We start from the raw sequence: 16,653 nt of genomic DNA, 5'->3' as shown, positions 1-16,653 counted from the left end.
CGAGAGGAGAGCGCAAAGAGAGTAGCTCCAGAAGAACTCTATTCTAGGGTCTCTAGATGCACTCATGGAAACTGCCATCGAGTCCGACGTTATTTCGAACTAAAAGATTGAATCGTTAAAAAATGTTAACATTTAGCTTCATTTTCCTTGCCTAACGGCGCGTCTTGCTTCGGTTTCAGCGATTTTCTCACGCGAATTCTATCTGCCAACGTTTCGTCAAAATTGACGTGGCTGGACGGCGCGTGACGGGTTGCCGGCCCTGAGGGTGAATGGGCTGAAGTGGACCGTATCCAACCTGTATCCGTGGACGGTGCGGAGACGGGCTCGCGCAACCCGGTATCGCTCGGACACGTTTTGTGGTTATCGCGATTGACAAGGGACGTCGGGCGGCCGCGTTGCATGACTCGGAGTTAACGACACGCAAACATGGGTGAGTCGCGGACGCTACCGCTCTCTGCTACCGTCGCTGCGGTTTACTTTCCGCGCGTTTCCGCCGCAAAAAACAAACAGCGAGACGTCGCGTCGCGCGCGCGGTTGCCGCACTTGCACCCGCCGCTGACGAGCGGCGAGAAACCGAGAGACGCGAGACCCTGACGTTCGTTGCTTCCGTTGCAGGTGGGTTGCTCAGCTACTTTCGTAACCTGCTCGGCAGCCGCGAGATGCGCATCCTGATCCTGGGCCTGGACGGCGCCGGCAAGACCACGATTCTGTACAGGTTCGATTCCGCATTGACAGTCCCGATGACAGCCCGCCGTTTGTGTGTTTACGACACGATACGTCATCGCTCGATGACTAATCTGATTCTGATTCTGATGCGGAATTATTTTTCGAAGCTGCAGTCGATTTCTTATATATCGATATATATATTTATGTATTATATTTGATGTCCAATCTTTTAGTTATTTATTTATGCGATGACTGATATGATTATGAAATATTACATCAGTGTTCCGCATTAATTATCAAAGTTTCGTCGCTCTGATGAATCAGTGTAATTAATTAATCATTTAATCACCTAGCCGCTTAATCTAGAATTTGAATTGCGAAAAACAGATTTCTCTTTAATTGATTGCTTATTAGGTTGCAGGTGGGCGAAGTGGTAACCACAATACCGACAATAGGGTTCAACGTAGAACAAGTCACTTACAAAAATTTAAAATTCCAAGTTTGGGATCTCGGTGGTCAGACGAGTATACGGTAGGTCGAATCATAATCCTTGATCGAGCTTCGTGTGCCTATACACCCTCAATTCTCAATTATACATAGACGCATACCCGTCATCATGGTTTTTGAATCTCACCAGCGAAATGCGAACTATGTTTTAGGCCATATTGGAGGTGTTACTACTCAAACACAGATGCGATAATTTATGTCGTGGACTCCGCGGACAGAGATAGGATAGGCATATCAAAGGACGAATTGATCCTCATGTTGCAAGTGAGTAAAAAAATTTATTCTCGCTCTATGCTAATATCAATAACAGTCACTCCTTCAACATGTCACAAAAACAATCACATGTCTTGGAGCAATTCTTTGTTCGACAACATGATTTATATCTCGTGTCCATAAATAGGAAGAAGAATTACAGGGCGCCATCCTAGTAGTACTGGCGAACAAGCAGGACATGGCAGGGTGCCTGAGCGTCGCGGAAGTCCACCAGGCTCTCGGATTAGACGCCCTGAAAAACAGAACCTTCCAGATATTCAAGACTTCCGCGACGAAGGGCGAGGGGCTCGACCAAGCGATGGACTGGTTGTCAAACGCGCTGCAGAGTAAAAAATGATCGACGTTCAGTTGGGGTTATTCGTATTCGAGCCTTACAAAGGGGACTAGTCGCACGACTGTCACTCTGAATGTGCCACCGGCTTGCCGCCGGGCACGATGTTCTGTTTATTTATTGTAATTATTGTATTTTAAACATCTTTTGCAACTCGCAGTAAGAGCATTCGAGGAATCACTTGTACTTTTTCATAACACGGAATACGCGTGATAACGATATACGATCGTTTTATCTTTCTATACAATTTAAAACGAAGCTTTAGAGAAAATTCTTTCACGTTAGACCTTTCGAACCAATAGGCATCTCGTATATCACGTGTGAACAACGAGTCCGTTACTTTAGTAATCGCGTTAAAGTAATCGTCCTGCTATTTATTCAAGCTTGATCGTAACGGAATTCGATGTGAAATTCTAATTCTTATTTATGACACATGTATATTGGCACTAAATATGCAACCGAATTATCACACGAAATAGAATCAGAAAAAAATTCTCTCGGAAAAGAAGTTCGAACTCGTGAGACAAGGGTACTTCGCACTCACATCTATGTCTAGTGCAACGGCAAGGATTTCAAGATCACCGATGTATCTCAACTCGTGAAATGCGTTTCCATGCACGATAGTACCATAGAGATCGAAACTCGGAGTACGAACACGGGACACAAACGCAACATCCTACTAGCATTTATAAAAATTGTTACGCTACCTACTAAATGAAACACGAAGTTAATGCTGCCGCGAAGGGGTCGCGTTAGTGTTAGAGACGATACTATCTCCGATCTAGCGTAAGTTCCATTCTTCGAGTCACATTCTGTAGTCCTACTTAATCGAGATAATTTATTTGATCGGTCTCACAGCGAACATACCAAATAGATCGTCGATCAGTTGTAGCATTTTCCAACGCACGTTACGTTACATTTACTTTACTGAGCAGCATAATAAATTTTGGTAATTCATAACTGATGTACTGAGAAATATAGTATATATATATATATACATATTGTTTCGTAATAAATATTTAAAACATTGATACTAAACTTGTTACGTGACAGTAATTCCACCATTCGCGCAGTAATGGCACTCACTCACGTTTAACTTACCTCACACGTGTGTCGCCATCGCTTTCTTCGTTACCACTGCGGAATGCCGAATCTTTGAATCCGTTTGACTTTTGTAGCCATTTCCATTCGAGATTTCACTCTCATGTAGAATATCGGGCAGTCACGGCTAAAATCACGTTCGAGCGTAACTGTTTTAAAATTATCGTATCTACGTACGGTTTTACATTGAAAGCAAGTGAAATTCAGTGCTCAAAAATAAAAATAAAATAAAAATATAATTCAGTGCTCAAAAATAAAAATAAAATAAAAATATATACGATTGCACATCGATGAAGCAACTAACTTGGAGCATATGACCTCCTGATGGAGACTTCCTTGGCATCTCTGGCACTCGGTCCACAGCCTGGAGAACTTCTCCTCGAGTTTGTGTTGCGCCAGCAACTCATTGTGAAACAGCTCGGCTTCCTGAGACTCGCAGTGCTTGCACACCGCTTTGTCCTCTCGGTCCGATGGTAAAACCGCTTTGCAGCCCAGGCAGGTCTCCCTCTTGCGCGTGAATGCCGCGAGCGCTCCGACCTGCGAGGTGGCGATGCACCTCGTGCGCGTGTGATCGCCCTTTAGGAGAAGCGATTCCGCCTTCTCGCCGAGGATAGGCTCGAAAATGCGCACCAGAGGTTTCGCCAGTTGATTCTCCAGGTAGTAATTCGTATCTATCGGGATGCTATTCTGCAGCGCGTAAACCGGATCCTCCGCTTTCTGGTACGCCGGCGCGCCCTTAGCCGCGCTTATGAACACGTACGCCACTCGGTCGCCCAATTTCGGCGCGTTCCCGGGGTCCCGTTTCTTCATCTTCGCCGCCAGCTCGACGTGCGCCTGCTTCGCCGCGTAATCGGTCTTCGTCAGTTCTTTCGTGATGACCAATTGGGAGAGATCGATACGATTGCACAAGAGGTCGCTGATGACCTGCTTGGCGTAGTCCAGGGCGGCGTGCGGATTCCTGCAACATCGCGAATCTGCCGGTTAAAAATCCGCGGCGCAGCTACACGCGTGATTCGGCACTGGGAAGCGAACGACGCACCTCTCGATAAGCAATATCTGCAAGCAGGTATTCATCATGTTCGCGACCAGTGGACAGTTGTCCCGGCGCACCGTCTCGAGGCCCTTGCAGTCCATCTTGTCGTACTTGTCGGGCCTGGTGAAGTACAGACCGGCGTAGCGCTTCTTGTTGATCAAGAGATACGGGAAGTACACCTTCTCGAACTCCAGTTTTATCGGTTTGATGAACTTGGACGTCACGTACTCGGCCGCCTCCTTGCCGAGCTCCATCGCCTCCTCGATGCTCTTCGCGCCGAACTTCACCATCACGGAGTCGGTGTCGCCGTAGATGACCATCGCGTCGTTCTTGTAGCCGTTCTCTATTCGGAAGTGATCCTCCACCTCCTGCTTCGTTTTTTCTATCATGGTGCGCCCGTAGGCGGTAACGCTCTGCAGTGAAAAAGTTCGTTGAACACCTCGCGACAAAGTTTTTGTGTTTTTCAAAATAATAATTTCGAAGCTTATAACTTACAGCGGATATTTCCAGGCACGGTAGCTTGCCCATCTGCGCGCCTGTAAAACCGTACACCGAGTTCGCCGATACCTTCAAGGCGAATTGCCTGCCATCGAGCACCTTCTGCTTCAGCGGATCCGTCTCCTCCTTCAGCTCCGCCTTAACTCTCTTCCTCGCGGCCAACAAATTCTCCAGAATCTCAGGCAGGATCCCCTTCCGCATGGAACTTTTGATGAACAGCGAATTGCTGGGCGTCGTGGTGATGTGCTCCTCCTGAACACTGAGCTGCCTCTTCGCGGCGACGGTCAACAGAGTGGTGTAGCACAAGTTGTGCGCCATGATGATGCTCGGATACAGAGAGCTAAAGTCCAAAGTAGCTATTGGGTGATTGTAATAGCCACGTTTCGGCTCGATGACGGTCGCTCCTTCGAACTGCTCGTCCGTGCCGTGGCCCTGGTGCACTGGTATCAAGTAATCTTTCTCTCGAGTCTGAAAAATGTTTAAAAAAAATTATTTCATCATTGATTTAATATAAATTCCGTAAGCAAGATCTAGGAGTTCGCCACCTTACGCAACAGCTGAGAAATAACTTTGATCTGTTGTCCGCGGGTTAACAGGCTGGACAGGGAGACTCCTGTGACTCTCGCCATTTCCATGTAGATAATAATACACATCAGCTTGTCGAGTAGTCTAAGCGGCAGGTACGCATCCTTCAAGCAGTACACGGCGAGCCGTCGACGCGTCTGCGCGTTTCCGTTCTGCAATCCCGTTATGTCCTTGTGGTGGACGTCTTCCTTCTGCTCTTGAAGGAAGTGATACGACACCGCGTTCAGCGTGTAAGACCTTAGTTTGTAATCTCGAACCAGTACCTGGAATATATATTTATACATTATTTCTATAAATTTAAAATGTAAAACAGAGGAATTGGCTTCGGCATTGTATTAATTTACCAACAACAAATCGAACGGGACTCTCCCTTCAAAATTGATCGACTTGTTCTCGCGACGACCCAACTGTTTATTCTGCAGCACGTGGTCCTTGATGACCGACTTCACGTTCTTTATTCGGCCAAGGAAGTTGAAGTTCTTGACGTTGAGATGCTGCGCGCGGTTGATCAGGTACGGAAAGTCGAAGTTATTTATGTTGTAGCCCGTGAAAATGTCGGGATCCAACTGTCGCACGAAGTCCGCCCATTTCTTGCAAGAGAAAATGTAAATTAACATCTCGGGTCATCATATCATGTCGAGAAAAAATTTGTCCAAACGTTTTTCCGGATCAACTTACCTCCAACATCAAGTTCTCCCTTTCGAAGCTCAACACCTGGCAACCAACGATCGGCGCACAAGTGTCGAGAGTGAAGATATTTCTCAGGAACGGCTCAGGCTCGCCCTGCCGTATGACCATGTTGGCGATTTGTATCACCGGGTCATACTTCGCTTCCGGGAAGATCCCTGCAACGGAGATTCGTCATTAGATTCATGAGGATCGAGTGTTACTTAGGAACAAGACAACAGCAGCTCACCTTCGCGTCCAGCGCACTCGATATCGAAACTGAGGATCCTAAACGGGGCTACCTTCGACCATTCCCCTTCCGGTGCATGAGCGATGAAGGCATCCCATGCGACGTCTACTTCCATCTGACATCGCGTCATTAGTTCCAGCATGTGTCCGTGCTGACGGCGCAATTTCCAACTCGCCGCCGGCAATTCGATCCAAGAGCAGCCGACTACTGCCGTGTCAACCATAAACCTTTCGTAAATATTAAAATATAATTGCTCGCCGTAATTTAACCAGGATTGCAAGTTACAGTAATAACAGATCATTGAAACTGACCTGATATCAAAGTCGATATTACTTTCGTACGCCCGGTAATGATGATTGAACGAAGCATAGACCGTGCCCTGTTCCAGCAACCTCTTGCAGGGCGCTATCAGTTTCGGAACTGCCACCGTGATCTTCAGAAACGGCAGTTTCTCGTCCCCTTCGTACCCGTACATCGACTGTTTGAAGACTCGCTCGACCGCGAGAATGGCTACCTGAATATTATCCGGGTTCGACTTCATGTCCTTCTTCACAGCTTGATCCAGAGCTTCCTGCGTGCATCGGAAAGACGTTTGTATTGATGGTTACTTGGACGTGTCAGTTAAAATAAGTCTCTGCTAAAGCGACAGTACTTTGAACGGTCTGCAATGATTGTTCGTGAAATTCGACGGTGCCGACACAAAAAAGTATGGGGAGAAGCCGTGGATGTGGCAACAGACAGAATTTCCTTGTTCCGTAACGCCAAACATCCTCATTACGGGCACAGGGCCCACTTGGCTACCCGGCATTCCCACGAGAGGCTTGCCTACGTACATAATTATAGGCATAAGCAATATCGATATAAAAGAAATTGCATTTGTAACTCACGATATTGGTCTTTCTATCGCAATGCAAAATAATATGTGTTTAAGACTGTCATTACCTATGTAATGATCAATGTCTATTTGCTGGAACGTCAGTGTATCAGTTTGTGGATTCAAGGGTGGTGGCGGAGCTCTGCTCCATTTTATAGAGGTGTTTTCCTGTTCCGGCCCCTATATGCATAGGAGAATATCAATAAATAATAAATTTGCACATCAGAGTGTTTTAAATACAGCAGAAAATAAACTGTCTTGTGTCGTAAGTATAATAAAATATCATACTTCTCCAATTAATATTTCCTCTGCAAAATCATCATCCATACCAGCATAATCCATACTAGCCAGCTCCGATTCAAATGAACTTGGTTTCTCCTCATCGTCATCTCTGATTAACAAAGTTGACATAAAAATCATACATTCTGTTATTTAATGTAAATCATTTGATATGAAATCATAGAAAGTTGCATATTGTATAATGATTTCTCATTATATTGTTATTACGATTAAAAAATTCGCTATCAAATTTCTTAATAATATGAAAGTATAGACATCAAATAATACAAGCAAGAAAAATTTATTAACGAACTAAAATAACAAAAGTAAATAAAAATTGTATACATATATATATGTATAGAAAACATTTCCTGGTTACATACAATAAGAATGATTAAATTATTAATAATTAATTTACATAAAAACAGAGTCCATATAAACATTTATTTAATTAAATAGAATTCTGAGAAGATATGAAATAACATATATCATATTATATTACAGTTATCAGACAGGAATATAAAGAAAACAGAGATGTAGAGGTTAATAAAGGTTCCGTTCAAGTAACAAGATCGGTTCTTACTTATTAAATTTGGGCTTCTTCGCTGCTGAAGGTGCAGAAAATGGTTTTCTATTTATTTTACTCATATCTTTTTGCCTAACACACCAATTTTATATAATCCGATTTAATAATTCCGATTTACTGTGAAAAAATGAAACCTTATAAATACAATCATGTGAATTCTGAAGGCGGGAACAACTGCTTCCATTCATTGGCTGACTCCAACACCTACGAGTTGACAAACTTCGTGAAGCAAAATTTCCTAGATTCGAGTTTATCGCAATGGCATCTATAATATACCCTAGTATAGATGTCTGCGAGGAGTGGTCAAGAAATGTCACGTGATCTTTGGGGTTATACACGTCAAATGCGCGCTGCATTTTAAAAGGTATTCATAAGTACTGAACGCATACGTGCGTTACGAGAGAAGTAATGCTGGTGCGGACTTGAAACTTTAAATCTGTAATATTTACTGCGCACAGTAAATCCCTCATAAGCATGTTCGTAAAGTCTCGTAACGTGAGTGATGACCTGGCGAGAATTTTGGTTGGGCATGATAGGCCGTGGCGACGATGCAAACGAGATTGAAGCGTACGAGGACGAAGTTCCCGGAGACGACGAAACCGTCGCATCGGAAAAAAGCGCTAAGAATATCGGCGCTTTCCTTCGCGAATTGTTTTCGAGGCGGCTGCCGGACGAATGCGTTAAATTCTCCTTCCTGTTGCTCAATGGCATGGCCCTCGTAAGTCCTCGCAGAAAAACAGATACCTCTGACAACATTATCGGTGTAAAAAATTCATATGTGTTGGACAATATGCATGAGTGAATTTTGGAATTCATTAAGCTCGTAGGTATAACCGCTATCGTGACATCCGCATGGATGCTAGCCGATGGAGATTTTACGTCCAGATTAAACGGCCAGCGGCTTGCCATGACGATCTTGCTAATTTTAGGAGTATTTGTATCCCTCGTGGCTTTTACGGGAATTGTAGGAGTCGTGGCGAGAAGAAGGCACTTCATGATTTTCGTGAGTCATCGATCGCGAATTATTGATCGAGGGAAAATTAATGTTTTTGAAATGTTTGTAATTAAAACGGATCTCGCAAGATATTGTTATATTAAATCGCGTCTCTCTGTTAACAGTTAAATGTTAAAAAATAAACAAAACATTTGGCAGTATTCTATATTATCGTGTTCCATATTTCAGTACTTGATTTGCCAATCGATCGCTCTTTGTGCGATATTCGTATGCGTGACGATGAGCTTTTCGTTTTTCGACAAAATTGCGAGAAAAATTCGAGACGACATGATCAATTCGGTGGCAAACTATCAGTCTCTGAATTGGGCCACGGAAGCGTGGGATAATACTCAGAGATATGTAAGAATTAAAATCGTAGACTTCATGTTACGTGCACGTGCATGCGCGTATGTGATCAATACACACACTCGCAGTTGCTCATTTTTAAATTGCTGATCGAAGCACACATTGTGTTTCAGCTAAAATGCTGCGGAATTAAATCTTCCAACGATTGGTGGGATTATCAAATGGACATTCCACGAAGCTGTTGCGCTGTATCGGTTGTCGAGGTAAGTTTAGAAAAGTCAATTTACATCACGAATTATTTTCGAGAGATACTTGCGATAGAAACACGCGATAGAAATAGCCATTTACATGTATAATACTATTAAATTAATATCCACCTGAAGATAAAATGTAGAGAGCTTAAGTGCATTAAGGGAAGATAAAATAGCTTCCATCCAAAAACTAATTCGCTTAGTCGTGCCCGTTATATCTCGATCCATTTTCTGCCACGCGGCAGAATTCAGAGCGCGCCTTTTCCTTTTTGCCCTGGGAAATGAGCAAGTTGCGTTCACGCGCGACGCACATCCGGTCGTGCCTAATAATATCTCGATCCCTTTATACGTGCTCGGAAGTATCTTGTTTTTCCTGTTCCTCGGAAGTCACGATTCGAGTTTGTCATCATTTTCAACCATTTATATTAATTTTTTTAGTAAATAAAACATTTTCAATTAATTAAATTAATATTATTAGTTATGATAATAATAAAGCATCATATTTATGCTAGACAAGCATAATTACCATTATAATTATGGAGCATATTAACGTATTTCGATTTTAAATTATGCATTTTCAATTAAGCAAACATGTTATCCGATTTTATTGACAAACTAAATACGGAGGAAATGTAATCGATATGCAACATTAATTTGAAAATGGACACCGATATTAACGCAGAATCCGCACTCGGAACTCCCGATACAATCTGCATAATTTTCAGTGTTTGTACATGACCGAGAACGTGGCTTATAAAAATGGATGTTTAAAAGGGGCACTACTGCTGTTAAAATCGTACGTCCACGCCGCCTCGGTTTCCATGCTGATCGTGTTTCCGTTTCTGGTAAATCTCGGCAATCTGGTACCGCTATACGCTTGATGAAGATAAAGATAGAACAAGGAAAATCAATCGTGTTTCAGTTAGGAAGCGTGTTGTTGGCGCTCGGTTTACTCAGAAGAGCACTCGGGGCGAGTCATTCGTCGGGGGATCAGGTGACCCAAAGACGTCAGGGATGAACGATGAGTCAGAAGTGAATGACAAGTCCGATGAGGAACGTTTTCCCGTTATTTTATTATCATATATAGATCATATATTTTCTGAAAACACTTAATATATTGTACTTAAGATAATAATATCGTAAGTTTATTGGACATGCTGGTTGGGTCGTAACGCTGTCTGCCGCGCTGCAGAGTGATTTACGTGGGGATTCCGTTGAAGTTAACTCGCTTCCGGCGCTTTTCTACGATGATCATCGAATCTGGGACGCGCTCTCGATACGCGGGAGGCAGGGGCACACGGTGAAGGGGACGAAAAAATACATTTATAAAAATTACTCGTGATCATCGTAACGGATCCTCGTTCACGGAAGGGTTCGAACGAGGCTTAACCGGATAGTGCGGAGACAAGTTCCTCCTCTTCCCTTTCCTCTTTTCTTTCCCTACGGTGAAACGGAACGTCTTAACGCACGAAATTGATCGCCCTGTTCGACGCGACACACACGAAATATTGACATAGTGATAATTTAACGCGCATTTGTCTTTCTCTCTCAATTTATCATCTCTGAATTACCGCTAACAGTTGTGGCAGTGGTACGCCGCCGTGTGTGCGTGCGTGTTGCGTTCGCGTGTGCGTGTATGTAAAATTGTATGCACTTGTATGTGCTTGTAGATCGTGTGCGCAGTGTATACTCCGTGTATATCCGTGTACGATGTCCAATACGTGGATATAGTTGCCGTTTGGGGGTGGGACAGGGCTGGGCGCAGTTTCCAGGCAGGTTCCATCCAATTACAGATATATTATATCATAGCAAACATCGTGACTATTTACAATAAATACAGTCGATTAGATTATATAAATAAAATATATATATAATATCGTATCGTTAGGTTTAGGTTTACAGCAACACGTGACAGTAAACAATTAGATCAGCGGCAAAGTAGCGTAATCTATCTAGGGTAGTGGTCGTAGTAGCTTTAGCGTGGCTGACTCTTCTGCCTCTCTTTTCGCTTACTCGCTTGTTCCTTCATCCTTCTCATATTCACGCCGTATCTTTCTCTTCCTTTCGCTCACACATTCATGCACGCACGCATACATCCACGATCTCTTTCTCTCTCTTTCTTTGTCTATCGCTCTTACGTCTTCGACTTCCGTCACGCTTCCGGAATTCCGAATCTGCTGTTTTTTTGTTTGTTTTTTTTTATTCGGGGTGGAATCGTCCCCGAAATCGCGCGTTTCGAGAATAAATCGCGCAGCAATGCATGGATCGACGATACTGCTATAATTGGCCACTCTAGCTCCTCTCGTGTGCGTGTATCTTGTGTGACTGTGTGTGATTGGTGGATGTGTACGTATATATTTATATTTATATATATTCTCTTCAATATGTTCATATATATTTATTCATTTATCTATGTCATACAATTATTATTTCTTCGCGCGTTCTACTTCGTTTCTTTTTTTCTTTTAATTAGAGAAATACGTGGAATTGTCGCGGTCCCCCCCTCCTCTTCCTCCGCGATCGTCCGTAGGGAGGAGCAAACGAATCTGGAACGAGTCTTCGCGAAAACGAGATGAAACTTCACGGAAGTTAAAGAGCGAATTTATTCTTTCCTAATATTATAATCGTGAGACGATCGGGCCTCGCGAGTCGAACGGAGAGAGTGGCAAGGATGACTCCTCGTTCATGTAACACGGTCGCGACTACCTGACCCGCTCATTAATTTGACACGTGATATTTAAAAATAGTCGATTCTTTCCCTTGAACGCACCGTTGTCTAGCGCAACGGCGAATAATGCAGTCAAAGATCAAGAGTGTGAGGGAACAGGTGTGAGGGGCTGGCTGGCCGAGGGAAGGACGATGAGTGTTTAGATGCCCGTGAATGTGTCGAAGCACTCTTGTTTCGCTTGTCTAGGGGAAGCCGGACGCCCTCGGAAAGCTCTGACGGAAGTTACTCTCTCGGCCATTCCATCGAAATGCGAGAGACGGCTGACCTCTCCTCAGCATCACGATTACAAACACTGGACAGGATTACGCGCCGTTAGCCGACGGTTAATAACGGGATCACTACCGAATTCATATAGTATATCCAATTATAATCTGTAGTCGAAAGCCGATTGAAACGAGGGCAATCGAGGCTCGCGAGGGAAATCGAATGCGAGTGTAGATCGAAGCTCTTGACAGTGATATTTTTAAGTGAACGCTTTCCCCCGAATGCGAAGAATGAAACGATACGTGAAGACGGATGGTCGATTTTTTTTTGGCTACGTTAGATAAGCGACAGAGGAGTGCAGCTCGACGACCGAGTTCGTTCGTCCGCGCGGCCGTCCGCGAGATGAACGCGATGGTGAACACGCGCGGAGATAGACGTTCGCACGCGCGATTTAGCGAGTTCCGTTCCGCGCGCTCGCGCTCGCGACGAGAACGAGAAATGTACAAAAAGGATCGTCCTCGTCGAGGACGCGAGCGCGTATACGCGTGACGTCGATGGGAGCTCGTTTTGGACCGCGGTTTGGAGTTTGCCCAGACGACGCAGCATCTAGGAGAAGCCGCAAAGACGTCCTGAACTTTCGGACACCCCTTTGGACGTCTTTCGGACGTCTCCTAGGATCATGCGTCGGTTGGGTAAAATAGGTCTAAACACTCGCTCGAGTTAAAAATACGTTACGAAGCTTCCCTATGTCTCTATATTATATTTATATTTATATATATATTTTTTTTATACACTCAGCATATAGATAACGTTTTTTCTTTTTCCTTCATCTATTCAGACAGCAATGTCGTTGTGCCACTAGCTATATCCATAAACGGCACCGTCTCTAAAGCCGCGTTGCAAAATATCAATGGCGAGTACGAACGCGTTCGTGGAGACACGAGCAAACAATACGCGCGATGGATCGATAGATCCGGGATCGTCACAGGACTGGGGAGACGGGGAGAGGGAGAAGGATTCGCCAGGAGAATGGAGGGTGGAAACAGGGATGGGCAGTGATACGAGAGGGACTTCTGGTGATAAGGGGATTTCGATGCACATGGGTTCCGATGCACGGGCCATTGGCGCACACGGTACACGCATACACACGCGCGCGCGCGCGCATAGCAGGCGAAATGATCGGAACTTGGCGCGTGGGAAGGTGGTGGGATTATCGGGGTAATAATTTCGGAGACACACATACTTAGTACTCCCGGTGAGAGGAAACACAGTTGACATTCGTTACGTTCATATCCAGCAAGCACAAATATGCGATACTTGTATACGTATTATTTACCGACAATTAGTCCATCTCTCTCCCTCCTTCATCTTCCCTTTGTGTCCGGCTTACGTGAACGTCGGCTCGCGAACATCCGGCGCTCCTGCTTCCGCGATCCCCCGGGAATGGTTCACAGGGGAGGATTTCCCGCCGTCGATCCCGACAGAACGACTTATCTGTTCCTGCACACACTCGCACGCGATGCGGATCGCCGATTAGCGGCGATCGGGAACGCTTAACGCTACGGATAGGACACATCACATGTTAAAAATACGTTTAGTCTCGCTATTGGTATCTGACGTCTTCATGCACGCTCTTTGTCGCAGAGTTATCACTCGCTCAGTAGTTTTCGCATTCTCCCCATTCTCTCATTCTCTCACGCGCTCGTTCTCTCATTCTCGTACAAGAAAAGCACCACTTTATAATACAAATTCGTCTCGTCCTTAACTGTCTAAAGCCGCGAACGGAATTCAAGCTCGAGACCGCGCAATCGCCATTCTCAGTTCTCCTGAAGAACACCGAGAGGATCGTCTCTCGTCTACGATTCCTCTTCCTCAGTCCGCATCCGCTTCTCACGGGGCCATTCATTGTTGAGACACGTGCCGCGCGTTCTGCGTTCTTTCCGCTGCTTTCCAACAACCGCGTCCGCCGTTGTGAGTACCGCATTTCCACCGCGCTTCTTCTAAGTACGACGTTAAAATATCGCGCGGATCGAACGGGGACGACCGCGCCAGGCAAACTCGTCCAATTCATCATGATCATGCCAATGGCAACAGTCCTTCTGCGATTCACGTGCTTCTCGCATTTACTCTGCATGAATCTCCGCTGAAGAGGACCACTAGGTGGATGTAAAGCTATGTATTGACTAGTTTCTCTCACTCGAGTCGCCCTCAACGACGAATGGCCTGCTCTTCGACTTCGGCTCTCTTCTCTTCCCTCGTTTCGCTCTTCGCAATTTGCCTATATAGTTATCTCGCGTCGATGCGGCGCGTCGTCACGGTACCACGGTTTGCCATGTTTTACTTTAGGCCTCGAGCACAAACTCGCGACGAGCTTGCCGGCCTTGCTTCACGCGAACACAGCCAGGCTCCTTGGAGTCGAGTTCAAACTGGCAGTAATGTTCTCCAAGTTCTGCGTCGCACCGTACATATCTTTGAGAAGATTCTCGCAGTATTCCCTTTCGTAGTTCGGAACCAGGCCACACACACCCTCTCCCGATCCAGTCTCTCTTCCCTCGCAGTCGCCGTCGTTCGTAAGGCTTTCGCGGATCTGCGAAAATCGGTCGCAGACCGGTCGCACAGCTGGTCCGTGGAGCGAAATATACTCGGCGAAACCCGCGTTCCCCCGCGCGTGTACCCTTAAACGCTCTTACGCACTATGTACCCTATATCTCGCGGCATATAATATATATATATGTATATATTTATAATATATTATATATATATAATATAACGTTATAGTGTTTTTGGCATCTTCGAAATACACAAATAGACTTTGGTATAAAACTTTTTTGATAGTGTTCAGTACGTTTATATATGCGGTGCGCATATACGGACGCTGCGCTGCTGCTGCGTGCTACGCAGCGGCTCGCTCGGCTTTTCTCTCTTCCTCTTTCTTCCCTCTTTTTTTTTCTCTCTCTCTCTCTCTCTCTTATCCCTCTTATCCCTCTCGTCGACTTCTCATTCATCCTTCGCTCGCTCCGGGTGTGTCGTTCACTCGAAACTTCCCGCAGGCATCGACGTACTGGACAATGTCCCCACGCACGCGGGGGCGGGGGTACGATACGATTACTGACGCTCGGTGTCGACGCCAACGATGACGATGACAATGACGACGACGAAATAGACGACGTCGACCTCACTCTAGCACATCTTGTCTATCCACCAGAGCTTGCAGGGCGACGCACCTCTCCTCCTGCGTCGCTTCTTGCTCGACTGATCGACGGACTTCTTCACGAACCTGATGTTGTATGGGTCCTCCGCGAGCTCGGGGTACTGCTGCGCGTCGTGTATGTACTCGCCCTCGTAGTTGGACGCGAGACCGTTTTTCATGATCTCGTCCTGTTCAGCGATCATCCACTCGACCGACGTGAGGATGTTCAGCTTGAGCGCCTCGCGTTCCCGGTGCCACGCTTTTCTGATGGCGGTCGTCTTCGCGTGATGCAGCAGCCGCTGCTTCTCCTTCTCCGCCGTGGTGCCGTAGCGCAGGTTCACCACGTAGCTGGCGCCGTGTATCTTCACGTCGATTAGCGAGCTGCTGCCGCTGCCGTTCTCGTTCTCGTGGAACGTAGTGTTCACCTGGCCGCCCAGCCGCTTCAGCTGTCCACGATCCTCGCTCGCTCGCCACGTCTCCTCCTTCACAAAGTAGAAAGCATCCTGCTGCGCGCTATGCACGACGAACGTGAACGGTAGGAAGTACGAGCGATTGAACACGGACGTGAAAACGTCGCCGTAGATCGCGTTCGCCGTCGGCACGCTGGACACCACTGCCTGGCCATCGGCGGTTCTCGATACCAGGATACCCTTGCCGAACGGTGGATCCGACGCAGCGCCCAAGCGGCTAGGTATCAGTTCGCTGGTGTCCTTTTTCAGGGCGGACCGTGGCGGCGCCGACAGGCTCACCGCGTCGCCCGAGTGTCTCTGGGCAATGTATGCGAGGAAGCCGGATTGTACGCCCAGATTGCGCGTTCTCTTCGTTCTGCCAAATATGGAAGCGCCCGGATCGAATGCCTGCGGTACGAGGCTGTCCGGCAGCTCGTTCGGGAACAGTTGCGGTGCTAGACTCTTCAGATCATATCCGAGATGCGTCAGCCATGATATGTGATCTGTAATGCGAGGGAAAAATGAGATAATAAGATAAGGTATAATTAATGCAAGTTGTCTCGAGGATGACATCATGGTAAACCTACCGGTTGGTTGATTCGGTTTGTTCGTATGCCTGACATTGATCGGATCGTTTCCGTTAAATCTGTAGAGGTGCAAATTCGTCGGTTTATCCACTCGATCCAGTACGTTCTCCCAGATTGGCGACATCCACTGACCTATTAGCGGGTCATAGACTTTTCCGTTCGGCATGTGAACTAGGGACGTGACCTGTAAACCAGAAATTTACACGTCAGGATAGGAAATGTAGCAAAGGAGGTTTCAGCTACTGTACAATCAAACAGTTTTAATCAGGTGCAAAAAAATGCAACAAATAACATA

At 45.9% G+C, this 16,653-nt stretch overlaps 4 protein-coding genes across 10 annotated transcripts in view; 2 read left to right on the top strand and 2 right to left on the bottom strand.

Moving 5' to 3' along the window:
* Positions 1-281: 281 nt before the first annotated feature.
* On the top strand, positions 282-2,813 carry LOC105279221 (ADP-ribosylation factor-like protein 1). The gene is made up of 5 exons (XM_011338859.3): positions 282-430; positions 616-715; positions 1,081-1,197; positions 1,326-1,437; positions 1,574-2,813. The coding sequence occupies exons 1-5, from the start codon at positions 427-429 to the stop codon at positions 1,781-1,783; spliced, it is 543 nt and encodes a 180-aa protein (XP_011337161.1). The 5' UTR covers positions 282-426; the 3' UTR covers positions 1,784-2,813.
* On the bottom strand, positions 1,432-7,836 carry LOC105279222 (DNA polymerase delta catalytic subunit). 2 transcript variants are annotated; one of them, XM_026969980.1, is made up of 14 exons: positions 7,647-7,711; positions 7,073-7,175; positions 6,853-6,964; positions 6,563-6,735; positions 6,222-6,481; positions 5,911-6,137; positions 5,673-5,839; positions 5,339-5,584; positions 4,955-5,257; positions 4,407-4,877; positions 3,918-4,324; positions 3,183-3,836; positions 2,879-3,005; positions 1,432-1,678 (listed from the first exon to the last, which is right to left on the bottom strand). In XM_026969980.1, the coding sequence occupies exons 1-13, from the start codon at positions 7,709-7,711 to the stop codon at positions 2,909-2,911; spliced, it is 3,285 nt and encodes a 1,094-aa protein (XP_026825781.1). In that variant the 3' UTR covers positions 1,432-1,678; positions 2,879-2,908. The 2 variants fall into 2 exon arrangements, with proteins under 2 accessions (XP_026825781.1, XP_026825780.1); XM_026969979.1 differs by having other exon boundaries at positions 1,632-1,765; positions 7,647-7,836.
* Positions 7,837-8,175: 339 nt separating this feature from the next.
* On the top strand, positions 8,176-11,425 carry LOC105279220 (tetraspanin-9). Its single transcript, XM_011338858.3, has 6 exons — positions 8,176-8,367; positions 8,470-8,652; positions 8,833-9,003; positions 9,123-9,212; positions 9,926-10,045; positions 10,123-11,425. The coding sequence occupies exons 1-6, from the start codon at positions 8,179-8,181 to the stop codon at positions 10,216-10,218; spliced, it is 849 nt and encodes a 282-aa protein (XP_011337160.3). The 5' UTR covers positions 8,176-8,178; the 3' UTR covers positions 10,219-11,425.
* A 1,525-nt stretch (positions 11,426-12,950) lies between these two features.
* Positions 12,951-16,653, bottom strand: part of LOC105279217 (teneurin-a) — a 458,941-nt gene continuing 455,238 nt past the window's right edge. For all 6 annotated transcript variants that reach the window (XM_011338851.3, XM_011338852.3, XM_011338854.3 and 3 more), the window contains 2 exons: positions 16,359-16,542; positions 12,951-16,274 (listed from right to left, as the gene is read on the bottom strand). In XM_011338851.3, coding sequence (XP_011337153.2) covers positions 15,313-16,274; positions 16,359-16,542 — 1,146 coding nt within the window. In that variant the 3' untranslated portion in view covers positions 12,951-15,312. The remainder of the gene's footprint in view (positions 16,275-16,358; positions 16,543-16,653) is intronic.

Source organism: Ooceraea biroi, chromosome 5, assembly GCF_003672135.1.
Source record: "Ooceraea biroi isolate clonal line C1 chromosome 5, Obir_v5.4, whole genome shotgun sequence".
Lineage (NCBI taxonomy): Eukaryota > Metazoa > Arthropoda > Insecta > Hymenoptera > Formicidae > Ooceraea > Ooceraea biroi.
This window is presented reverse-complemented; position numbering and strand designations above follow the sequence as displayed.